At 40.6% G+C, this 26,919-nt stretch overlaps 1 protein-coding gene across 2 annotated transcripts; it reads right to left on the bottom strand.

Moving 5' to 3' along the window:
- Positions 1 to 19,031: 19,031 nt before the first annotated feature.
- On the bottom strand, positions 19,032 to 25,242 carry LOC110885258 (pentatricopeptide repeat-containing protein At2g41720). 2 transcript variants are annotated; one of them, XM_022132944.2, is made up of 9 exons: positions 24,851 to 25,242; positions 23,884 to 24,056; positions 23,694 to 23,799; positions 21,774 to 22,883; positions 21,593 to 21,698; positions 20,598 to 20,802; positions 19,941 to 20,073; positions 19,637 to 19,859; positions 19,032 to 19,517 (listed from the first exon to the last, which is right to left on the bottom strand). In XM_022132944.2, exons 1-9 carry the CDS (start codon positions 25,199 to 25,201, stop codon positions 19,468 to 19,470), a joined length of 2,457 nt encoding a protein of 818 aa, XP_021988636.1. In that variant the 5' UTR covers positions 25,202 to 25,242; the 3' UTR covers positions 19,032 to 19,467. The 2 variants fall into 2 exon arrangements, with proteins under 2 accessions (XP_021988636.1, XP_021988637.1); XM_022132945.2 differs by having other exon boundaries at positions 23,884 to 24,061; positions 24,851 to 24,987.
- Positions 25,243 to 26,919: the final 1,677 nt, after the last annotated feature.

Raw genomic sequence — 26,919 nt, 5'->3', positions numbered from 1 at the left:
CGCACGGGGGTGCGGATCTTCGCACGGGGGTGCGGATTTCCGCACAGGGGTGCGGATTTTCGCACGGGGGTGCGGATCCGATGTTGACCCATTCTTGCACGTTGACCTCGGTAATGCACAAGGGTGCGACTCGTGGTGCAGGCCAGCCCGAAATCGCACGGGCGTGCGACCCATGGCACGGTCATGCCAAATCTGCAGATGTGTCTGTTTGCTGCAGAAACCAGTTTCAGCACTCTTTTTGGCCGTTTTTCGCCATTTTTACCATCCGCAACATGTTTTAACAATATTCCCACGTAGACCCTTCACTCGGCACGTATAAAAACTGTACAAACAAACGGAAACTACCAAACACTCCTAAATTACGCTAAAACTAGAAAAACACATAAAAAGACGATACTACCTCTAAAGCGCTTTTGACGCTCTTGCTACATTTTTAATCCGCGAGTCAGTAGCGTAGACTCATGCTAAATTTTTGTCGGCGAGTCGATAGCAAGACTCATGCTAAATTTTTGTCGGCGAGTCGATAGCAAGACTCATGCTAAATTTTTGTCGGCGAGTCGATAGCAAGACTCATGCTAAATTTTTGTCGGCGAGTCGATAGCAAGACTCATGCTAAATTTTTGTCGGCGAGTCGATAGCAAGACTCATGCTAAATTTTTGTTGGCGAGTCGATAGCAAGACTCATGCTAAATTTTTGTCGGCGAGTCGATAGCAAGACTCATGCTAAATTTTTGTTGGCGAGTCGATAGCAAGACTCATGTCCCCACACTTAAGTTGTATGCGGGGTGTGGAGCTTGATAACCTCCACCGCTGACTCGATCGGCCCTCCAACGTAAACCTTCAACCGATGCCCATTTACCTTGAAAATAACGCCGTCCGCATTCTCTATTGCAACAGTCCCATAAGGAAATAACTCTTTTACTGTGTATGGTCCTGTCCAACGTGAATGAAGCTTCTTCGTAAACACGCTTCTTGTCGTTAGCCATGATGATGTGTCCTTTGTCGGCTGGGCCCTCTGTCTCAACGGATACCACCTGCGCGTCCACAGCTGCTGCGAGTTGCAGCGCAACCGCACGGGATCTCTAATGAAGACGTCTCCTCAGATCACGCTCGGGTTCGTCTAAAGGCTCAGCAGCGTCGGTAGCAGGGGTTGAGGACACGAAAAATTGCTCGACAAGAATATTATATTTTTATAATAAGGCTGTTTTTTTTTTTTTTTTTTTTTGCTGAAAAGAAACAGAATATTATTTTAAATGGGCTGAAAAATTTATAAAAATCCGAAAATGGGCCGAAATTTTTATAAAAATTAAAGCAATGAAAATAATCGAATCGGCTAGTGCAAAAACGATTTTTAAGAGCCGAAAATTCAACGAATAAATGAATAAATAAATCCGGATTAGAACAAATAAATAGAATAAAAATTTACAAGTGTACAAAAGAATCATGAAAACGAATAAATTAAATTAAAAACAAGAAATATTAACAGATAAATCAACGAATAAATAATCACGAAAGTATACACAAATATTAACAAGTATATACACCGATAACACAATGACTCGGGTCGTTCCTAAAACTCGCCACTTCACCGGCAGCGGCGCCAAAAACTTGATACGTGCGTGACTGTACATATTTTTTTACAATGAAATTACACACGAATTGGTTTTAAATTTATAAAAGTGATTATTACTTTTACATCAAAACACACACGAAAGGGCAAGTGTACCCCGTCATATATGTAGTAAAGTATCGGTAAGAACCAAGTATCGATCCACGGAAATGGGCGGAGAAATAATACTAGACCTTTGTCACTGAATTACCGGTAAAAACATAAGTTGTTTTGGTTTTAATTAAACTAAAGTAAGCATAAATAAAAACTTATAAAACATAGTAAAATATATATAAATAGCCTTGCTTAATACACAACCACAGCATGTCAACTAAGTCAGTTTTGGCACTAGAAGCATTCGGTCAATTTTCCATTTTGAGACAATTAGTATCCCTTTCGGGAATCCTAACATGACAATCATTCGGAAAGTTAAAACGATAGACACACTTTAACCACCTAAAATTGTTCTTTAACGTGCGATTGATTAATGTCTACAAAAATCTCCTAAAAATAAGTTAGTCATCCGTTAGGAGTTTTCTAACCTCACTTAATCAAGGAAAGCAACACCGATAAACACAATGCAACCACCGAGACAAGCATAAACTAGATTAAATCACAACCGAATTCATTTTACAAATCTTGCACATAAATTCACCAAGATAGCAATTTTGGCCGAAACTACTAACTAAGCTAACAAATCATGGCAGGAATTCGTAACAACACCATCTAACCCGTTAGAGTCCTTCCGTGAGGGCAAGCTCTCTTGATTAATAATAATTACATTTTATTAAACCACTAACCCGTTAGAGTATCATAGTGCCTACATTTTAACCAAGTTAAACTAGTTAACCAAATTAAAAGTTTACTAATACATGATTAAATAAGCTTCATTTTGCAACTATCTTACCTAACAAAGCACCAATCATCCAACACAATTACTTATAATCAAGAAATCAATATCAATAACAAGGTTGCAAACTAATCATCAAAGATAATCATAGAAAACACTTCAAAATGTCATTACAAACATAGATTGACATACTACAAGCTATAATCAAGCAAGGGATTGTTGTGTTTTTGCCCAAAGGCTTACATTAATACATAATAATCAGTCTAGATGCTTGAAACATAACAAAATTATGGAAAGATTTGAGAAACCAAACCATAAACAAGCATAAGAATGAGAATCTGGATAGTAAATGAGCAAAACCGGGCAATGTGGCTTGAATCCGAGTGAAAGCAGCAGCCTTCGGAGCCTCAAAATCGCCTGCAGAGCTCCCAAAATATCCAGAGTTACTAATAGAATGGTTCTGTTCTGTTTTTATGCTTTTTCGACGTCGCACGGTCGTTCTCCGATTGCACGACCCCGTGCACTTTAAGCAATTATTGGTGGTGGTCCACCATACTACGTGACGTCACAGATCGTTGACTGGTCTTCGGACACGCACGGCCGTTCTTCAATTGGCACGGGCGTGCATATCCGGGATCGGGGCTGGTCATCGAATCCGCATAGGGGTGCAACCAGTCGCATGGGGGTGCAACCAGTCGCACGGGGGTGCAACCAGTCGCACGGGGGTGCAACGCCGAGCTGAGCCTTATTGTCGCATCCGCACGGGGGTGCCACCAGTTGCACGGGGGTGCAACGCCGAGCTGAGCCTTATTGTCGCATCCGCACGGGGGTGCCACCAGTCGCACGGGGGTGCAACTTGCCCAGGTCAGAATTTTCCACAGAATGTTCGCAGTTCATTCGTTTCGCCCGGAAAATCCTCGTTTTCACTATCATCTTGTCTGGTATGTTGTTTTAGGCATGTAAACAAAAGTATACATGATTAAGTATCCGCATGACGGTTTTACGGCCGAAAACGCATAAAGTGGGGATAAAATGGGGGACTAAAATATGTGTAAATTAACGAATATCAAATCTCCCCACACTTGAACCTTGCTTGTCCTCAAGCAAGCTAAACTAAAATGCAATAAAAGATAGAATCAAACAAGAACGATAATTTACACACTATTTATTAAAAGAACTACGAACGGTTAGCCGGTTTTTCGAAAGACAACATCAAATGAATCAAACCAAACAAGCGTATGCAAATATATGTAGATAACCAAAAAGTCGTGACGTCACTTTCAATTGACTTAACATGCTAATCTTCACACAACTCACAATGTTCACACACACTCGGTTTTATTTGTGAAACATACATAAAATGTGTATGTGCAAACACACAATGCCTCGTCAATGAAATGTGTAATATCATAAGCTTGTCGTAAGATCTCGTATCCACCAACTAACATGCGAAAAAGTGTAAATCAAGAGGTCTTTACGGGGTGTAACGTTAGGCTTGGGCGAAGGGTATGGAAAGGGATATTTAAAGTGGTGAAACGGTTAAAACTCGGTAGTTACGTTTAACAAGCGCAATACAACAAAACTATACATACAAATGCCTTAAAAAGGCGACTTATGCGACAACGAGCTCATAAACAAGATTTCATCATTTTATCAATCAAAATTGCTCGAATTTTGTCTACTTCACCCTATTTTAGGGTGTTTTATTTTCTGTTTTTTTTTGTTTTTTTTTTTTGTTTTTTTTTGTTTTTTTTTTGTTTTTTTTTTTTTTTTGCAAACTAATGGATTTATACAATGAATAATAAACTATAACAAGCGCTAGTTAAACGATTATTTTGACCGAGTTTCAACACTAAAAGGTTTAAAACATAAAAAGGCTAAATTTGGCTAAGTGGGCGATTATGTTGGGTAAACAAAGGTAAACGGGAAGGCTCGACATGGTTAATCCTAAAGGGTAATGTACGGTTTACGGGAAACATAACACAAAGAACAAGGTTAACAACAAAGGGGTAATCTAAGTGCCTCTATCACTTCTACACAATTCCGCAAGTTCATGGTCTTAACAAGCATTCTAGTGACAAGTTCTAAATTACACATGACATCCGGCTCACTCCTACTCCGAAATGAACAAATACATGACAATATCAAGGCTCAAATATGCTCACGTAACGGAAGGAATGGGTAAAAGTGTGAAAACTATCATGCAAGTCTTTCTTTGTTTGTCACGCTTTCCGGTTTTCTTTTTCAAAATTTATTTTGCTTGTCGGGTTTTTATCAAGTCCGAAGCTTTCTAAAACACAACCAACCGGTTTATTTTCTAAAATATATACAGAACACGGATATTTTTGGATGATTTTTCTGGGGTTTTTTTTTTTTAGAGGACAAACAAAGTTAACAAAGTTAACCCCCTCCCCACACTTGAACTTCGCATTGTCCCCAATGCGAAACCGAAATATAGAGAAAAAGGATAATAGTACTCCCCTCAAGATGATATCTGATGAAACGAGACTTCCAAAGCTGTGTCTGTCATATGCTCCGGTCCAAGATATGTCGGATCTGCAAGTATGTCACATGTACACCAAAACAGAGCAGTAACAGAATAAACATAAAAACCATAATGTACATAAATATAAATACTAGAAATCCCAACAAAGACAAGACATAAAGTAAAGTGTTTGAAAATAAAATACAATCCGGGGATGTTTGAAATACTACGCAAAATGAACACCCGAAATATAAAGTACTGAAATAATAAAAACCATCAACGAACAACACCACCATCTCCTACTCGTCATCACCATCATCATCTCTTGTGAAGGACGGGCCCGCATCACCTTAACCAGGTGGGTTCCACGGTGGGAACTGTGGGGGGTGCTGAAAGTAGTCGGGATATGCATGATGCATCTCCCCGAATAAGTATGAAAATCCAGCACTCACTCCCTGGTACAAACTCTCCTGGTTATGCCTAAGCTGATCCTGAGTGGCCCTGAGCTGATCCTGACTAGCCCTGATTTGGTCCTGACTAGTCCTAATCTGGTCGATATAAGTCCCATGCTGCTCCTGCGTAACTCGCATTTGTTGGAATTGCTGGTAAAACTCTGGCCACTCCTGATGTTGGCGGTAATCATGGTGCTGTGGTGAATGTGGTGGTGTGTGTGGTTGGTGCTGCTCGTGCTTCATGCTCAGCCGAACACACAGTTATGAAGATTCTGTCAAACTGATCTGGGTGTTTCGCACGGGCGTGCGAATGGACGCATGGTCATGCGTCACCGAGATCAGTGGTGGTGCGGTCTTGATTATCGAAACATGACGGGATTGCACGGACATGCGACTGGTCACATCACCGTGCACATCCGACACCACAGTTAAAAATCATGAACGACCCGCATACGCACGACCATTCCATGTACAGAACGACTGTGTGATCCCGTTTTCTGCAGATTCTTAACCCCGAATCAGAACAGTCAAATCTTTTCGAAATTTTTCAAGTTTCTAGTGACAGGGGTTTAGGAAATCAGCCGGGTGTTCATGATTTGTGAAGTTCTTGCAAGGGCTAGGGTTTCGATTTGTTTATGAAGGGAACCCTAAAAAGCCTTGAAGAAATCGGAGAATCTAACCCTAGAAAGCAATAAAAACAGGAAATCGACAAGAAAAAAAAAGACCGTGCGAGAAGATCTGAGAAACCGTGCGAAAAATGGTGCGATTTTGGGGAAATATCGACCAGGAACGAGAGTGCAGTAGGGTTTCGCGAATGTGAGAAGTGGATGCAGATGAGGGCTTTTATATGGAACAATGACAAAATGCCCCTGACCATGCGCATGGGCGTGCGGATTTTCGCACGGGGGTGCGGATCTTCGCACGGGGGTGCGGATTTCCGCACAGGGGTGCGGATTTTCGCACGGGGGTGCGGATCCGATGTTGACCCATTCTTGCACGTTGACCTCGGTAATGCACAGGGGTGCGACTCGTGGTGCAGGCCAGCCCGAAATCGCACGGGCGTGCGACCCATGGCACGGTCATGCCAAATCTGCAGATGTGTCTGTTTGCTGCAGAAACCAGTTTCAGCACTCTTTTTGGCCGTTTTTCGCCATTTTTACCATCCGCAACATGTTTTAACAATATTCCCACGTAGACCCTTCACTCGGCACGTATAAAAACTGTACAAACAAACGGAAACTACCAAACACTCCTAAATTACGCTAAAACTAGAAAAACACATAAAAAGACGATACTACCTCTAAAGCGCTTTTGACGCTCTTGCTACATTTTTAATCCGCGAGTCAGTAGCGTAGACTCATGCTAAATTTTTGTCGGCGAGTCGATAGCAAGACTCATGCTAAATTTTTGTCGGCGAGTCGATAGCAAGACTCATGCTAAATTTTTGTCGGCGAGTCGATAGCAAGACTCATGCTAAATTTTTGTCGGCGAGTCGATAGCAAGACTCATGCTAAATTTTTGTCGGCGAGTCGATAGCAAGACTCATGCTAAATTTTTGTTGGCGAGTCGATAGCAAGACTCATGCTAAATTTTTGTCGGCGAGTCGATAGCAAGACTCATGCTAAATTTTTGTTGGCGAGTCGATAGCAAGACTCATGTCCCCACACTTAAGTTGTATGCGGGGTGTGGAGCTTGATAACCTCCACCGCTGACTCGATCGGCCCTCCAACGTAAACCTTCAACCGATGCCCATTTACCTTGAAAATAACGCCGTCCGCATTCTCTATTGCAACAGTCCCATAAGGAAATAACTCTTTTACTGTGTATGGTCCTGTCCAACGTGAATGAAGCTTCTTCGTAAACACGCTTCTTGTCGTTAGCCATGATGATGTGTCCTTTGTCGGCTGGGCCCTCTGTCTCAACGGATACCACCTGCGCGTCCACAGCTGCTGCGAGTTGCAGCACAACCGCACGGGATCTCTAATGAAGACGTCTCCTCAGATCACGCTCGGGTTCGTCTGAAGGCTCAGCAGCGTCGGTAGCAGGGGTTGAGGACACGAAAAATTGCTCGACAAGAATATTATATTTTTATAATAAGGCTGTTTTTTTTTTTTTTTTGCTGAAAAGAAACAGAATATTATTTTAAATGGGCTGAAAAATTTATAAAAATCCGAAAATGGGCCGAAATTTTTATAAAAATTAAAGCAATGAAAATAATCGAATCGGCTAGTGCAAAAACGATTTTTAAGAGCCGAAAATTCAACGAATAAATGAATAAATAAATCCGGATTAGAACAAATAAATAGAATAAAAATTTACAAGTGTACAAAAGAATCATGAAAACGAATAAATTAAATTAAAAACAAGAAATATTAACAGATAAATCAACGAATAAATAATCACGAAAGTATACACAAATATTAACAAGTATATACACCGATAACACAATGACTCGGGTCGTTCCTAAAACTCGCCACTTCACCGGCAGCGGCGCCAAAAACTTGATACGTGCGTGACTGTACATATTTTTTTACAATGAAATTACACACGAATTGGTTTTAAATTTATAAAAGTGATTATTACTTTTACATCAAAACACACACGAAAGGGCAAGTGTACCCCGTCATATATGTAGTAAAGTATCGGTAAGAACCAAGTATCGATCCACGGAAATGGGCGGAGAAATAATACTAGACCTTTGTCACTGAATTACCGGTAAAAACATAAGTTGTTTTGGTTTTAATTAAACTAAAGTAAGCATAAATAAAAACTTATAAAACATAGTAAAATATATATAAATAGCCTTGCTTAATACACAACCACAGCATGTCAACTAAGTCAGTTTTGGCACTAGAAGCATTCGGTCAATTTTCCATTTTGAGACAATTAGTATCCCTTTCGGGAATCCTAACATGACAATCATTCGGAAAGTTAAAACGATAGACACACTTTAACCACCTAAAATTGTTCTTTAACGTGCGATTGATTAATGTCTACAAAAATCTCCTAAAAATAAGTTAGTCATCCGTTAGGAGTTTTCTAACCTCACTTAATCAAGGAAAGCAACACCGATAAACACAATGCAACCACCGAGACAAGCATAAACTAGATTAAATCACAACCGAATTCATTTTACAAATCTTGCACATAAATTCACCAAGATAGCAATTTTGGCCGAAACTACTAACTAAGCTAACAAATCATGGCAGGAATTCGTAACAACACCATCTAACCCGTTAGAGTCCTTCCGTGAGGGCAAGCTCTCTTGATTAATAATAATTACATTTTATTAAACCACTAACCCGTTAGAGTATCATAATGCCTACATTTTAACCAAGTTAAACTAGTTAACCAAATTAAAAGTTTACTAATACATGATTAAATAAGCTTCATTTTGCAACTATCTTACCTAACAAAGCACCAATCATCCAACACAATTACTTATAATCAAGAAATCAATATCAATAACAAGGTTGCAAACTAATCATCAAAGATAATCATAGAAAACACTTCAAAATGTCATTACAAACATAGATTGACATACTACAAGCTATAATCAAGCAAGGGATTGTTGTGTTTTTGCCCAAAGGCTTACATTAATACATAATAATCAGTCTAGATGCTTGAAACATAACAAAATTATGGAAAGATTTGAGAAACCAAACCATAAACAAGCATAAAAATGAGAATCTGGATAGTAAATGAGCAAAACCGGGCAATGTGGCTTGAATCCGAGTGAAAGCAGCAGCCTTCGGAGCCTCAAAATCGCCTGCAGAGCTCCCAAAATATCCAGAGTTACTAATAGAATGGTTCTGTTCTATTTTTATGCTTTTTCGACGTCGCACGGTCGTTCTCCGATTGCACGACCCCGTGCACTTTAAGCAATTATTGGTGGTGGTCCACCATACTACGTGACGTCACAGATCGTTGACTGGTCTTCGGACACGCACGGCCGTTCTTCAATTGGCACGGGCGTGCATATCCGGGATCGGGGCTGGTCATCGAATCCGCATAGGGGTGCAACCAGTCGCATGGGGGTGCAACCAGTCGCACGGGGGTGCAACCAGTCGCACGGGGGTGCAACGCCGAGCTGAGCCTTATTGTCGCATCCGCACGGGGGTGCCACCAGTTGCACGGGGGTGCAACGCCGAGCTGAGCCTTATTGTCGCATCCGCACGGGGGTGCCACCAGTCGCACGGGGGTGCAACTTGCCCAGGTCAGAATTTTCCACAGAATGTTCGCAGTTCATTCGTTTCGCCCGGAAAATCCTCGTTTTCACTATCATCTTGTCTGGTATGTTGTTTTAGGCATGTAAACAAAAGTATACATGATTAAGTATCCGCATGACGGTTTTACGGCCGAAAACGCATAAAATGGGGATAAAATGGGGGACTAAAATATGTGTAAATTAGCGAATATCACTGCGCAACGTAAGTATTAAACTGAACCCAGCAAAATGCTCATTCGGTATGGAAGAAGGGAAATTCTTAGGCTTCATTGTCACAAAAGATGGTTTCAAGGTGAATCCAGAAAAAGTTCAAGCAATTGAAAGAATGCCTTCCCCATCAAACATCAAAGATATGCAAAAGTTAGCAGGACGGTTAGCGGCACTCAATCGTTTCCTAGCTAATCACGCCGCAAAGTTCTTCTCGTTCATCAAGACATTACGCAATTGCATGAAGAAAAGCCAGTTTCAATGGACTCCGGAAGCTGAGAACGCGTTCCGCGAGATGAAAGATTGCCTCATCAAACTGCTGACACTAACCGCACCAATCAAGGGAGAACCCCTGGTACTGTATCTATCAGCCTCTGATAAGGCAGTTGGAGCGGTGCTACTAGTTGATCGTCAAGGTATCCAAACACCAGTCTACTATGTATCACGAACCTTGACCGATCCAGAAACTCGGTACGCCATCATGGAGAAGCTAGTCCTTGCACTAATCCATGCATCAAGACGACTGCGAAGATATTTCGCTAACCATTTCATACATGTGTTATCAAACTACAACATTGGCAACATCCTGGGAAGGCCAGAAATCTCAGGAAGGCTAGCAAACTGGGCGATAGAGCTCGGAGGTCACAATGTGGTCTTCAGACCAAGACCAGCCATCAAAGGGCAAGTACTAGCAGATTTCATGATAGAGGTACCTGACGATAAGGACCGAGAATGTAAAGCAATGGAGAAAGCCGAGAAGAAGCAAGTAGAAGAACCATGGTTGTTATACACAGACGACGCGTCTAACGAGGACGGAGCAGGCGCAGGGCTTAGGCTGGTAAGCCCCGACAAACATGAGTTCACGTACGCAATACGGCTAGAAAGAGTACGAACAATGAAGCCGAATATGAAGCTTTCCTCGCTGGCTTAAGATTGGCAATCAAAATGGGAGTCAAACACATCGAAGCGCACGTAGACTCAATGCTAGTAGCAGGGCAAATCAACGGCCAATACGAAGCCAAGGGGGATGTAATGGCACTCTATCTCGGCCAAGCAAAAACGTTGCTACAAACCTTCTACTCCTACAAGGTGCATCACATAAACAGAAGCGAGAACAAGCCAGTAGACGCGCTGAGTAAACTCGCATCGAAAAGTTTTCAACACCTAGCAAAGGATGTGCGCATAGAAGTTTTGAGCAACCCATCTGTTCCACTCAGAGAAGTAAGCGTCATCCAGACAGGGACAACGTCTTGGATGACTCCGATAATCATGTACCTTCAGTCAGGGATACTTCCCGAGAACAAAGCTGAGGCGCGGAAGATCCAGTACAAAGCCGAACATTATCAAATGGCCGATGGAATACTATACCGAAAGTCATACCTCGATCCATTGTTGAGATGCGTTGACGCCGAAGACGCAAACTATTTGATTAGAGAGGTGCACGAAGGAATTTGTGGTATACATGCCGGGCCTCGAATGGTGGTGGCAAAAGTGATGAACGCCGGGTACTACTGGCCCGGGATGCATTTAGACGCTGTGAAAGAGTTGAGGAAGTGCAGCGGATGCCAGAGACATGCGCCTAAGACAATGCACCCCAAAAATGAACTAGTACCAGTCACAACCGCATGGCCCTTTCAACAATGGGGCATAGACATGGTAGGTCCTTTCCCAGAAGCACCAGGGGCGGTCAAATTCATAATAGTCGCAGTCGACTATTTTACCAAGTGGGTAGAGGCGAAGGCACTTGCATCAACCACATCAACAGTCGTCAAGCGATTCATATGGGAACAAATCATATGTCGTTTTGGCCTACCTCTCAGAATCATCACCGACAATGGAACGAACTTCGCAGCAGATGACCTCGAACGATGGTTCAAAGAATTGCACATCGAACACACCTTCTCTTCGGTTACGCACCCGCAAGGGAACGGTCAAGTAGAGGCAGTCAACAAAAGCATTGTCGATGGTATCAAGGCAAGGCTAGGAGAGAAAAGAAGAGGTTGGGTAGACGAACTGCCCAACATACTGTGGGCCCATAGGACAATGCCAAAGACAAGCAACGGTGAGACACCGTTCAGCTTAGTCTATAGGTCTGAAGCAGTAATACCAGCAGAAATCGGGTTGTCGTCTCCACGAATGCTCTCCATGAACTTAATCGACAATGAAGAAGAAAGGAGGATTGATCTAGACCTTCTAGAAGAAAGGAGAGAGATGGCAGCAATCAATGAGGCAAAGTACAAAACGAAGCTGGAAAAATATTACAACTCCAGAGTCCGAGTCTGCACTTTCAACCCGGGAGACTACGTCCTAAGAGACAATGAGGCTTCCAACGCAGAAAAGCCCGGAAAACTGGCCCCCAAATGGGAAGGCCCATATGTCATCGATGCAGTACTCGGCAAAGGAGCTTACAAACTGCACACCATCAACGACAAAGAGGTTCCACGAACTTGGAATGCTCAGCAGCTTAGAAAGTGCTATATGTAAAACAGCTATGTAATCGCAAAGGCCGAATCGCCAACACATTTACTATAATACAAGAAGTGTTTGGCTACTTTTATTTCATGCAAATTTCTTGTCACAACTGCATTTATTACTTTGGGCGTACACGAAAACATCAATGGCTCGACCATAGGAAACGTTGTAGATCCCCAAGGCTCGTCACAACCAAGTGCACAGCCGGGTCAAAAACACAACTAAATCCTATAAACGCCAAAACAAAAACTTCGTGCCCACACAAACACGAAAACATCGATAGCAAGGTAAATAAACATTGTAACGCTCCCAAAGCTAAACACAGCTGAGCTCACACAATAACCTGCAACTCGATCACTTCGTAATCACGAACCTACTCGTGCGCAAATACGACATAATAAACGTTGTAGTTAACACAACATAACCTGTCAGCGCCATCATTCATTCGTGACACCTAATCAAAGTAATTGCACATGCACATATTATGACGATAACAAAATTCGCATAACCAAAGTTGTGTAAAAACATAGAAAAATGACATACCAAAAATCAGGTGAGTAGCTGTTCATAAACATAACAGGTAAAATAAAATGAAATTGTTCAAACAGGCTATCAAAATTACAAGGCCGCCCCAGGCAATACGCGGCTCGCAGGCCGGAATCCACCATTCAAGAGTGGCTGGTACCAGCGCCTCCTGTCACACTTGCGTCATCTCCGAGAGCTTTTTTCAACAAAGCCACACCAAGGATGCAAAACCCTTACGTTTTGCAACATAATTACCATCACAATCTTCTTTGAAAAGCTCAAAATGGTAATCTTTTTCCTTATTTACAGCTGCAGCCTTACCCTCTGCATAGCCATGCTTCCGACCACTGTTATACCCTGCTTGGCCCAACTCGAACATATACTTAGCAAGCTCGGGAGAATTTACGATACGGTCAGCAAGCTGCACAAGGCAAACGCCAAGATCAGAAGGACATTACCAAATACAACAAAGACGAAAACAGGGAAGGAAAGCTTACCAAGGGAACAGCACGAGAAAGCAGCCATTTGCAATCGGCAGATGCCTCCTCAGCCAGGAGCTCAGAAGCCTGACACTCAGAAGCTTTCTGCTGTGCAAGGAGTTCCAACTTATCAATCCGGTCAACATACTCCTTCTCATTCTTCTCAGCTGCAAGGCGCGCCTTATTAGCTTCATCTGCTAACTCCTTCTTCTCATTAGATAATCGTATAACTGCATCACGCTGAGATTGCATCTCAACATTGGTGCGCTCACAAGCAATTTCCCAATCTTTCTGCTTTTGAAGATTAAGTTGTTTCTGCTCCTCAAGCTTCCGCTCAGCATCAGAAACTCTCCACTGTAAACCTTTCCTTTCCGCATTAAACTTCTCCCTTTCCTCAGCCAACGCTCTCTTCGCATTCTCAAACTCGGCTGACTCTTCCCCCATCAATCGACATTCGCACAGAATCTCTTGAGAGGTGGCAAAGAAATTAACTCCAGCATGGACATGATCGTCCAACAACTCAAACCGATTGCGCCTTTTCTGAAACATTCTTTCCGCAGGGGGGAGAGACATAGAGAAGAAGTCATGACAATTAGCCAAGTCACTCATCCGGGAACCTTGAGTCAGATTCTACCGAGGAGCATGTGGCAGGTCATCACAAGCCGGATTGCGCGTATCCCACGAATCAGCATGAACTTTCTCAAATTGAAGGCTACGAGCAACACCGGAGGTAGCACCATCACCACCCGGAGCACGTTTGGTATAGATAGTTTGGCGCGGAGTAGCTTCACTAGACTCCAACTCAGTCTCCACACCCTTACCCTTACCCCCAATACCTTCATCACCAGCAACATCACCACCACCTTCACCTACAGTCTCGGCAACAACCTCACTCGGTTTCTTCTTATCCCCGGTTCCATCGCGCGGAGGGGTTAACCCAACCGTCCTTGATGGAGGAGAAGCAGGGGGGAGTAATCTGTGAAATATCCACCCTACGCGGTTTTTTGCCAGCCTTGACTTCTGCCATAAAGCAACCTCAACAGTTAGAAGAAACTCGAAGAAACATGAAAGAAAAATGCAACTATAAAAGCATTACCAGGAGGGGCGGAAGCAGCAAAAATCTCCTCCAAAAGATTCCCGCGGTTCTCACTAAAAATGCCCATGTCAATTTCAGATTCAGAAGGCGCGGGAAAAGCCTCCTTGTGGAGCTTAACTTTCTTCGCCGCAAGAAGTGAAGCAGCCTGCTCATCAAGCTTGCGCTTTTTATCTTCAAACGCTTTTTTCCTCATATGATCAGTCAAAGTAGACTGATCATCCGGGTCAGATTCCCCAGTTTTCTCACCAACTCCTAGACCAGACAACGTGTCAGAGACAACCACATAATCTAGACAACGAAGAGTAGAGGGTCGCTTACGAGAAGTACCAACAGCTCGGCCCTCCGCCCTTTCCTTTTTCCTCTCAGAATTATCAGTCTTCGCCTTTTTTCTTGTCTCCAACTGTGCAGAAGGATCAACAGGCATCTCTGCATCAACAGCATCATCAACAACCTCATGCACAGGTTCTGCAACACCATCCCGCACGGTACCTGCACGCGCGCAACGAGAGGTTAGAACTTCAGGGGTTTGGTCAGAACTTCCACTCGAAAGAACAACGACTTCCTCTCGAGCAGGATCGACAGGGTCGCACTCATCATCTTCACCTAGAACATCGTTGACATATTTACTGAAGCTTTCATCAGTTGGGTGCAGGAAGCGGCCCCAAATCTGGTCTAGCCATGTTGGCTTTCCATCCTCCTGAATAGCTTCAACCATGGCACCCGCCGCCTTCGGGTCCAAAACATTTATCAAAATATAACCAACTGCAAAAGGACAAGAAGATAAGAGAAAACACATAAAAATATAACAAACATAAAGAAGGATAATTCAGAAGTAACTTATAAAAATAACATACATTTGCCTTGATAGCTATAAACGGGTTGACCCAGAGGATTCTTTGGTACCCACAGCAAACTCATTCCGGCACCAACCAGAGCCATCTCCTCAAACTGAGAAATGGCAGTTGCTTTGTGTGTTATCTTTTTATACCAGTCTTGTGCGGCATAATCCCCCATAACATCAACCTTTGGAATCCCTTCACTCACCAACCGATAATGCATATCCACCGGAATCACACCACGACGGATGTAGAAGAATTTTTGCTTCCAATCGTGCGAACTCTTCAACGGAACAGAACACATCGGAGCAACACCGGTCCGCGCTTGAAACGAATAAAACCCACTGGTATAAGTAACGCTATAAAAGACGTTGAACATCTCAAATGTCGGCTCAATACGGTAAGCCCTGCAAACATACTCGAAATGAGTAATACGTGGAAGCCCAATCGCGTTGATCTGCGAAATATGCAACCCATAATTCCTCAACGCTGTGGCAGTAAACTTCGTAATCGGAAGCCTAAAGCTACCCTCTCGGAAAAATGCAGCATACAGAGTGATATAACCTGGAGGAGCATCCAGGGCGGTGGAACCAGCAGGGGGATATTGGGCTCCCCACTCAGGGCGAAAACTCATCCCTTGAACAAGATTATTGAATTCTTCTTCTTTCCATCCAATGACTGCCTGGTCAGGACCAGGAGGAGCTCTCCCTTTATATTTTCTCTTCCTCTGAGTGAGATTTGTACCAGACATGACGAAGATAACGAAAGGTTGAACAAAATACTCAAGTAAAGAAAGAAAGAAATGAAAGAGACGTAGAAAAGCAAAAGTGAGAAATTTGAAAAAGTGAAGAAGAGGGAGAAACCGCCTCCTATTTATACCCATCGCATTTAATGCGATGGGTAATGGGCCGTCAGAGTCCAGGAAAAGCAACCAACAGGGGAAAGACACGTCAGAGGAGAGAGAAGACGTCACCTCTTTTTTTCGGAGCATGGGTAACAGGGCCTGACGACGTGACAGAAAGTAACTGAAAAGGCACCTGTTCATCTCCGACTACACAGGGACATCAGACAGTCACATCAACATCTTCCCCAAGACACCAAAACTTCCATCAGAAGGAAACAATAAGTACCATGCGCGATGTGCCATGTGTCCACTTGGCTCACTCAGCCAGAACCCATGCGCCATGCGTCCATTTGGCTCATTTTTTACAAAGAGCCAAAACCCATGCGCCAATGCGTCCATTTGGCTCACATTTTATAAAAGTGCCAAAACCCATGCGCCATGCGTCCATTTGGCTCACTTTTTATAAAGTGCCAAAACCCATGCGCCATGCGTCCATTTGGCTCACTTTTTATAAAGTGCTAAAACCCATGCGCGACGCGTCCTTTTGGCTCAAAAATTTTTTTTTAATCACCAAACTCCACGCGCCATAAAAACTACTACTCTTATAAGTCCAGAATCCCTCCTAGACGATCAACTCAACTAGAAGGCACACTGGACTAGGGGGACTTGAAGAGGTATGGTCCCAATTCCCTGCCTACATGGCAGGGACCACATCACTTTCTGAGCATACTTGGCGACCACATCAGCAAAGCAATCCAGAAGCTTCTAGAAACTTCTGGAAGATTTGCAGGTGGCACCAAAGATGCTCTACCAGACAAAAAGGACAACACGTGTCACCACTCGCAGAACGCCACATAGGCCTGCGACGAATCAGGGGGCAGAGCTGACAACACCAGTACAAGGTTTCCTACATGGACAAATGTAAGCGCGCCACGTGTACCACTACACCAGCCGTGACAGAGCAGACCAAGAGGATATTCCTTGGTCGGACAGCTGGCGCGCATCCACAGCTGGCACAGCTGCTCCTCCCTTCTTCACCCTCCGGCTATAAATAGGACCCTTCACCATTCAGGTTCAGGATCTTTACTCTCTTTACCCACTCTATATACACACACTGTTTTATTCTCTCAGAACAGTACTTATTCTCACGCCGGAGCTTGGTTAAGAGGGAAACCCCCATATCCCCCTCTTAACGAGACTAACGGTGTTACTGTTTTACAGGATTTAGGCTATTATCACGAGTAAGGAAAGAGGTTGAACCCACAGAAGAAATAACCCCATCTATTAACCTTGGTGTTAGTCGATGTTTCATCAACTTTGTTAACAGGTTTTAGATGTATGCTTTCATGTAAACCATAAATATACTACGTTGGTCACCAAATGAGATTTTGCTTTTAAATTTAATGAACGTAGCTTTTAAATGATCATAGCTTTCAAATGGATGAGAGTTGGGTTTTTGCTTTTAAATGAACGTAGCTTTCAAATGGATGAGAGTTATCTATTTTTAATTCCTCAAGATTACTGTATTGACAATAATGATCCCTCAAGTTTCTTTAAGCACATTATGCCTCTCAAATTTATATATATATATTGACTTTTAAAAGTGGGTATTTCATCATACAAACCATTAAAACCATTGGTGAAGAGTTATCCATTTTAATTCCTCAATATTACTGTATTGACAATAATGATCCCTTGAGTTTCTGTTTAGCACATTACGCCTCTCAAATTTATATAAATATTTTGACTTTTAAAAGTGGGTATTTCATCATACAAACCATCAAAACCGTTGGTAGAGAGTTATCCATCTTAATTCCTCAAGATTACTGTGCTGACAATAATGATCCTGCAAGTTTCTGTTTAGCACATTACACCTCTCAAATTTATATAAACTAGATTTAAGCTCCCCGTGTTGCAGCGGGGCGTAAACCTATGCCAAATAGCACTAATGCCACACCACCCCACCGCTAGCGACTACCAACACTGCGTCGATCCAACACCAGCGCGTTGCGACAAACTTATCAAACGAAAAAAATAAATGTAAAAACATTGAACCACAAATGCACGTTGTGTTGTGTTAACTCGCATAATTTGAACGAAACAAAAACACGTTGAACCGCACATGCACGTTGCGCCGTGTTAACTCGCAAAATTTAGAACAAAACGTAAAACGAAAATTTGCGAAAGATGAAAAGTATTGAGGACCAAAGTTGAACGTAAAAATGTTGTGAGGTTAAATTGAAAATAATGAAAAGTTTTGAGTTAAATGTAAAAAAAAAAAAAAAAAATTATAGGTATTGCAAAATATAAAAAGCTTTTGGGTTAAAATTAAAAAGTCGATTTTTTTTTTTTTTTTGAAAACCCCCAAAGCATGAGGTATAACAAACACCCTATGCACAAAAATGTTGCTTATTTATAGTTTTATAATATAATATTTTAACTTTTAAAGTGGGCATTTTATCATACAAACCATTAAAACCGTTGGTGGATTTTTATTGTTTTCGTTATAATAGTAGAACAATATCGGTACGACATTGATTCTGACCGAACACCAGTACCGGTATTGGTACCATCAGAACAGTTACTGATATTCGTTTTATGGTTTTGATCTATGTAAAAAACAAGTTTAGATATTTTTTTGGGCATATTACGGTTTTTTTCTTTAACTTTCTGTTTCGGTTGCCATATTGAAAGCTAATGTCTACGCTTTCATTTACATTTTTGTTTAAAACTAGCACAAGTAGCATATGCCAGTATCATAACGAAACAACCCGATGTCAATTGAATTCCCATAGCACCTTCGTAGCAACGGGCGGGTTGAATCCCGCTAGTTTACCATCATTTTAAAAGTTCCCTTACGTGTCATATTTTTTTTAGAAAAAATTGGACTCGTTTTGAGAAATCACTGGTAAAGTGAACTAAACAGTCATAAAAGAGTCGCACAAACCTTGTAAAACATAAGAAAATTAGCAAAAATAAATACAATGTTGTATTCTATACATGTGACAATGTAAATTATATTATAAATAAGAAGAAAAGGGAGGAGAAAAACCTTTTCATTTTTCCAGCATGTCACCTTTTTCATTTGTTCTTCATCTACTATTCAGTCTAGTTCTCTATACTTTATACAAAATTCAGTCATGTTATACAAATTTACTAGTTTCCATGGCAGTGCCAACTGAAAGAAACCGTATCAGACCGTTGCACCCTCGGTCCCACTAACATCCTAGACAGAACTTTAATCCTAGTGTAACTGATCTCACCACTACGGTCCATAAGGTCAGTGTTCAGATAATTGATAAAGGTTCAAGCTTGAACCATTCATCACTCCAAATGATCAAGATTCCAGTTTTCCAGCTGGCTGTACAACCAAGAAGCACCATGTCACCTCATCTGTTGAGACCTTATAGGCATGTTCTTTCTTCTCAGGCGCTCTGTATAAATCAAACGAAAGATGGAACATAAGTTCAACGCAAAACGAGTTATAGTCAACCCAGCCCAACCGGCCCATTTCAGTACCTCTGATTTTAATACATAAGAGCAAAAGGCATACCAACTCTATCTTGTATCGCAACAGAATATTCACGCCCACTAGTTTGTGCAAAGGCGAGTATACTTTGATACATATCAACGCAAGGCGTGATTCCAGAATCTTCCATCCACTCCATTACCTCCAGGTACTTTCTCCAATTTTGAGCAGCCAAAAGATCCTTTAGCAGCACCGCGTAAGTAGAGTTGTTAATTTCAACACCTGTTGCCACTATTTTATAGAAAACCTGCATAATACGTTTTTAGGATAGGGAGTAACGAGACAGATGATAGTCAACAGTTGGTTTTAAGTATCCAAGTCAACCCACCTTCATCATGGTCTCGGTCTTTCCCAACTTTCCAACTGAATGCAGAAGCTGATTCAGAAGTCCAACCGACATTACGCTGAATGATGGCTCCATTAATCCAATTAGTTCAACGGTCTTCCTCCAGTCTTGTAGACTAACATCAAATACAAACATATTGGGCTCATGAGGGATACGCAGTTTATATGGTTCTAAAAGCAGATGCAGAAATTCAAATTCTTCTACTTATGAACGGGTTGATATGGGTTGTGTTCTATCTCAAATGGGTCAAATTAAAAGGTCTAGCTAAAAGTGAAACTGGTAATGTGTTGAATATCACCCGAAGTCATTTAACTGCATACAAACCCTTAAAACTCTTTTATTCATAGATTTAGATTGCTACTGTAACAAATAAAAAAAAAAAAAAAAAAAAGAGTAAAATGCCAAAATCGCCCCTGAGGTTTGAGCACTTTTGCCTGTTACATCCAAAATAAGAATTTTTTGTACCTGGACCCTGACGTTTCATTTTAGTTGTCATTTCCATCCAAATCACTAACTCAGTTAAAATGTATCGTTAACTCATGGAAGATTTTGGCAAGTTCGTTAACTCAGATTTAGTACAAGATCTTAAATTAAAGAGTTTTAGCTCCTGGAGAAAAACTCATAAATTAAAGAACTTACATGCTACAAGCAGACAACATTTCATAGTAAATGGACTCATTCATCGGTATCTTCCTGTCCTGCATAAACTCAGCTACAACAACAACTTTAGCAGGTTGGTTTCCTCTATTAAAAGCCCTCATTAATGCAGAACAAGCTATTAGATCTGGTTCCACCCCCTTCATTTCCATTTCTTGGAATATCGCAAATGCATTATCCCATTTTTCTGCAACATAATAACAATTATTTTTAATAACTTCTTTTCAATATTAGTTATTAGTGGGAGGTTCAACGGGGAACACTAAAAAAGTGGGGAACCGACTCAAACGAACTCCGATTCGACTCATTCCAGCGGCATTAGAACCAACTTGTCATATATATTTAGGGTTTAGTTTTTAAGGTTAGGGTTTAACTTTTAGGATTTAGGGTTTGGCTTTTAGTGTTTTATATTAGGGTTTAGCTTTTAGGGTTTATAGTTCAGGTTTTACGGTTTAGCTTTAGGGTTTAGGATTTCGGCTTTAGTGTTTCAAGTTAATGTAGGAACGGTTTTGACTCCCGAACGATCCGTGCACGTGTGTGGACCGAACACAAGAACGTAATAAACTGATGATTCGATTGATAATATGACAAGATACAGGCACCGTGAATCACCTTGATCACTTTCTCTCTCTAGATAACTCTAAAGCTCCAAAAGTTCTAAATGGCAAAAGTCCTAAAATGAAACCTAAAGACTTCTATTTATAGGGCTCTCATAAGGAACATTTACAAAAATGCAATTGCCCTATATTTAACAATATAAAACCTTGTTTTGTTCCATTTCTTGCTACAATCAGGATTGACGGAGGCGATAGACATTAGTGCACCCACAGTTAAGGTTCAACGAGTCAGTTCCATTGCCGCCGGAATGAGTCCAATCAGAGTTCGTTTGAGTCATTTCCCCATATTTGAAGCGTTCCCCATTGAACCCAACCCTTAGTTATTAAGGGTCAAATAATCAACTTTGAATGATAACATACCTGCAGTACTATACGCGTGTAGCATTGCTGTATACGCAACAACATCAGGACCACCATGCGTCATCTTCATTTTCGAGAACAGAGATTCTGCTTCCAAAAGTTGACCCTAAAATGAAAAAAAAAATGCCAAATGTCAATTTTCTTAAAATGTAAATAAAGGCGTAATTTTTAAACGACTTACCTGCTTACTATAAACCGAGATCACAGACGAATAAACCTCATTGGACATAGTTATATTCAAATCCACCATTTCATCAAAAAATTCAAGAGCTTCAGTGTATTTTGACATCTTCGAACAACCACTAATTAACACATTAAACGTAACCGAATCAGGTTTAACGTTCTTCTCTCTCATGGACTTATATAAAGTTACCGCTTTACCACATTCCCCTATGTTCATATAACTCCCAATGGCAGAATTGTAACCAACGGTATTCAAACGAATACCCCGTGTATCGGCTGCCGCAAGAATCGAGTCAATCTTGACTTTTTGACCATAACGACCGCAACATGCCAGCAAAGTACTAATCGTTACAATATTCGGTTGCACCCCATTTGTTTCCATTTCATGCAGCATATTTACCGCTTCTGGTAAAAAACCGTTTGATCCAAACGCATCGATCATTGCATTATAAGTTACTAAATTCGGCTTCAACTTATTCTTTTTCATTTTGTTAAATACTTCCATAGCCTTTCCGGGGTTCCGTGATTTTCCATAAGCATTGATTAAAGATGTATACGATACAACATCGGGCCGAAACCCATTTTTCTTTATATTGTTATAAACCGATAATGCTTCTTCATCCATCCCACGAGAAGCGTATGCACCTAAAAGCGCGTTATACGATATAATGTTCGGTTTAAAACCTTCGGCAATCATCGTGTCGAAAACCGCCTTGCAGTTTTCGATTTGACCCGCAACTGAATACAAATGAATGATGCTAGTGAACGTCACAATGTCGGGATCACATTGTGCGCGTTTTTTCCTCATCGAATGAAAAATATCGATTGCTTTTTCGAAGTGTCCCAGTTTCACTAAACAATGGATCACAATGTTTAAAGTGGTTGTATCCGGACGGATTTTTGTTCCTTTCATTAGTTCGAAATACGATAATGCTTTTGAATATTGAGAACCAGTTTTAAAGGCAGATAAAACTATATTGTGGGTCACGAGATCGGGCCCGACTCCATTTTCTGTCATTTTTTTGGAAACTTTTAGAGCTTCTTTCCAGTTTCCGCTTGATCCACATGCATGGATTAAATTGTTATACGTTGAGCGAGTTGGAGGAACCTGAAGTATAAGAAAATTACATAAATAACACAAAATGTCAACGAAATGGTATTTGACGAACAAAAGATGATGGTCCCGTCAACATATTTAAAACTAGAGATGAAAAAATGGGTGGTTCGGGTTTAAACAGGTCATCATTAAGTACGGTGGAAACTGTATAGGTCGAGTTGGGTTCACACCAACACTACATTGTCCGGTTTCTGTAAGTTCATAAAAATAAATGACGATTTAATTATGATTACACGAACAGTATTATCACGATAATAATTGAATTGTTAGAATAAAGCAATTTCGGAGGTTGTATGCATTAAAAGTACATGTCGGCAACTTTCAACCAGTATGACCCATCCGTCTTTTACCTACACTTTTTAATTTGACCGGTTTGACATAAAAACATAATGAGTTAATTACTATTTCCGTCCCTGTGGTTTGTCAAAAATCACTATTTCAGTCCATTAGTTTAAAAATTGTGATTTCAGTCCCTGTGGTTTCACTTTCGTAACCATTCAGTCCATATATTCTGTAAGTACAGGGACTGAAATGGTTACGAAAGTGAAACCACAGGGAATGAAATCGCAATTTTTAAACTAATGGACTGAAATAGTGACTTTTGACAAACCACAGGGACGAAAACAGTAATTAAGTCAAACATAATACACCTGTTTATAACTAGTAAATTGAAATTGCCACCTATATTTAAAAGATTTCACTTAAAGGGTAAGTTTTGATGAATGAAAAATAAGTCCTCGTGTATGTATATCTTAAACCGAAAGTAAAGATTGCTTATAAGTGAAGAACAAAGATACACACAGCTGCACGAAGCATGTCTTCCATAATATTTGTTGCCCAACGCCATTGGCCAGCTCGACCATGTGCACTTATGAGAGCGTTATAAGTTTCAGCATCTGGCTTACACCTAAAGTAAGAAATTAAAACTCGATAATGATGTTATTAACATCAAATGAAATGATATTGATAAATCACGACAACAAAAGCATACCTCCATTTTTGCATCTCGAAAAACAAGCCACGTGCCTGGTCGGTCTGATTATGCCTTGCATATAACCTGATCATCATATTGTATATATCATTGTTTGCACAATAATTCTTCTGGTTTTTCATCCACTTGAAAACTTGGTTACTATGCTCAAGGGACCCTGTTTGGCTAATTTCCTGCACTAGCATATGAACAACACAAGTATGAGCTTCATCAATTCCACTACAAGTATCATTCACAATTAGCAAAAAATCAGCTGAAGCTTGGGGTCCCTTAACAGCTCTCAATCTTTCCAATCTTCCGTTGAATTAAATGTGATTTCGTGCCTTTTAGAAATCATATACAAAAAATGTGTGTCTAGATCCTAAGGCACAAAAATGTTCCTTATAACAAAAAAGGGCCCCAATTTCAGAATCCGCTTTAGTCACCCAAATTGGTCAATTATTTATTTATGACAAAAAAGGAAGCGGGAAATCAAGATTTTAAACTTTCTACAATATTCAAAACTCATATCAATTCCAAACATACAAAAACCATCTCACTAAACCTAAAAATTCAAACTTGCACATATTTCTTCAACCCTTATACACACAAAATCCAAATTCACTACAAAAATGAAATGGAAATTCAAGATTTTGAACTCTCTACAATATTCAAAACTCATACCAATTCCAAACTTAAAAAATTCACCTCACTAAACCTTAAAAATTCAAACTTGCACACATTTCTTGAAACCATACACACAGAATCCAATTTCACTACAAAAAATGAAATGGGAATTCAAGATATTGAACTTTCTACAATATTCAAAACTCTTACAATTCCAAACTTAAAAAAACCGTCTCACTAAACCTAAAAGTAAAACCTGCGCATATTTCTTAAAACCATATACACAAAAAATAAAATGAAAAATAAATAAAAAAAATCCCAATTCACTACAAAAAAAATATAATAAAAATAAAAATATTACCCTTATCAAAATGGGATAATTCTTGCGAGCAAATCTCCCAACCCAGCGATTAAGCAAGCCATCAACATCTTCATGTTGAGTGAGCTTCAAAATCTTGGAAACAAGTTCTGAAAGCGCCCAATCTTTCTGAAAGCGGTCATGTTGGACACGTGTCCGGATGTGTTTGGGCAAATCAGACTGCTTGAAACCGGGCACGTGCACCTGTACTTGTCGCTCTCCTTTGTTGTAATCTACAAAACCCACCTGAGTCTCGCTGGAGGAGCATCGGAGTGTGAAGGGAATGGGTTTTGTTTTGGATTTAAGAAGGGTGGGTGTTAAGGGGTGAGGGCGGAACTGTATCGAGGTATCCATGGGTATGAAGATGATGAAGATATTATTTACCCTAATTTTTCTTTTACAAACAAGAAAGGAAAAGAACAGGGAAAACCTTTGATTTTATGTTTTTAACTTTTTATCAACGTCCACGTGATATTATATTCCCCTCAAATATTATGTCTTCAATTCGGTTGTTTTGCTTAGCTTTTTGAAACTTATTAGTTTTTTTAAATTAACTAGTGGTAAGACCTGTGTATAAATACGGATCGTTTCTTAGAAAATCATGCATAACATATATTGACAGAGAGTAGAAAAATAATTAGTGCAGACTTACAAAATTGATATAAATTAATGATCAATAGATTTATTCAACAGCAATTCCATTATGTTGATAGCAAACCACTGTTGTCTATTAACTGTTAAAAACTTATGTTGCTTTCCAACAGACTTTACTAAGAACTGTCATCCATTATCTCCAACAGAGCTTGCCAGATGGATAGATAGTAATTATCAGATGTTAGTCAACCCATGTTAAAAAGGTCAGTCAACAGAAATTACAAAGGTTAGTAAACAGATGTTAAGAGAATAATGTTATTAACAACATGTGTTCTTTAAAAGAGCTTGGAATGTGGTTGGAAATTATGTGTGTAGTGCGGTGAAAGCGTTTTTCATTAATGGGAAATTGCTACACCAACTTAATCACACAATAGTGTCGTTAATTCCTAAAGTCCCAATTCCGTCTTCTATTACGGACTACAGACCTATATCGTGTTGCAACACGTTATACAAGTGCATCAGCAAGATAATAAGTGACCGTATGAAAGATGATTTGGCGGATATTATTAGTATTAACCAGTCTGCATTTGTGTCGGGAAGACGAATTTTAGATAACATCTTATTAACACAAGAACTCATGCATAATTATCATTGGAAAGTGGGTCCTCCTAGATGTGCGTTTAAGATTGATATCCAAAAGGCGTACGATATGGTGGAATGGTCTTTTTTGGAAGCGACGTTGATAGGATTTGGGTACCATACGAGGATGGTGAAGTGGATCATGGCTTGTGTGACTTCTACTTCGTTTTCGTTATCAATTAACGGGAACCTCTTTGGGTACTTTAAAGGGAAACGAGGGCTTCGACAGGGAGACCCTATGTCTCCGTATCTGTTTACGATGGTTATGGAAGTTCTCACTTTATTATTGGCTAAACATGTAGCGATATCAAATGATTTTCGATTTCATAATAAGTGTGAGAAACAAAGAATTATCGATTTGTGTTTTGCAGACGGCTTATTTCTGTTTGTGAGAGGAGATCATAAATCGGCTGAAGTCATAATGTCGGCTATTAAGGAGTTTAGCTCCATGTCGGGTCTTGTTCCAAGCATCACGAAAAGTACTATTTTCTTTGGCAATGTAACGGATCAGGTGAAAGCGAGAATTTTGAGCATCATGCCGTTTGAGGAGGGTGAGTTTCCAGTTAGATACTTGGGTGTTCCTCTCATATCAACTCGGTTGAAGTATAAGGATTGCAAAAGAATTGTAGAAAGTATGGAGGCACGGATCATGGATTGGAAAGCAAAATGTTTGTCCTTTGCAGGTAGATTGCAATTAATTCGTTCTGTGTTCCATGCATATTTATTGGGCCTCAGTCTTCATTTTACCAAAGCGTATTATATGTGAACTCGAAAATGGGATGAGGTGTTTCTTATGGTCCCAAGGCAATAAGATTAAAGGAAAAGCTAAGGTTCGATGG

This window comes from Helianthus annuus, chromosome 10, assembly GCF_002127325.2.
Source record: "Helianthus annuus cultivar XRQ/B chromosome 10, HanXRQr2.0-SUNRISE, whole genome shotgun sequence".
Taxonomy (NCBI): Eukaryota; Viridiplantae; Streptophyta; class Magnoliopsida; order Asterales; family Asteraceae; genus Helianthus; species Helianthus annuus.
This window is presented reverse-complemented; position numbering and strand designations above follow the sequence as displayed.

Excerpts from the sequence above, each read along its gene's own strand:
- LOC110885258 (XM_022132944.2), bottom strand. The coding sequence starts at position 25,201 with ATGGATACCTCGATACAGTTCCGCCCTCACCCCTTAACACCCACCCTT. Across the intron at positions 19,860-19,940 it reads AGACCGAGACCATGATGAAG|GTTTTCTATAAAATAGTGGC; the intron begins GTGGGTTGACTT and ends CGTATTATGCAG. Across the intron at positions 19,518-19,636 it reads TGCGATACAAGATAGAGTTG|AGCGCCTGAGAAGAAAGAAC; the intron begins GTATGCCTTTTG and ends TGATTTATACAG.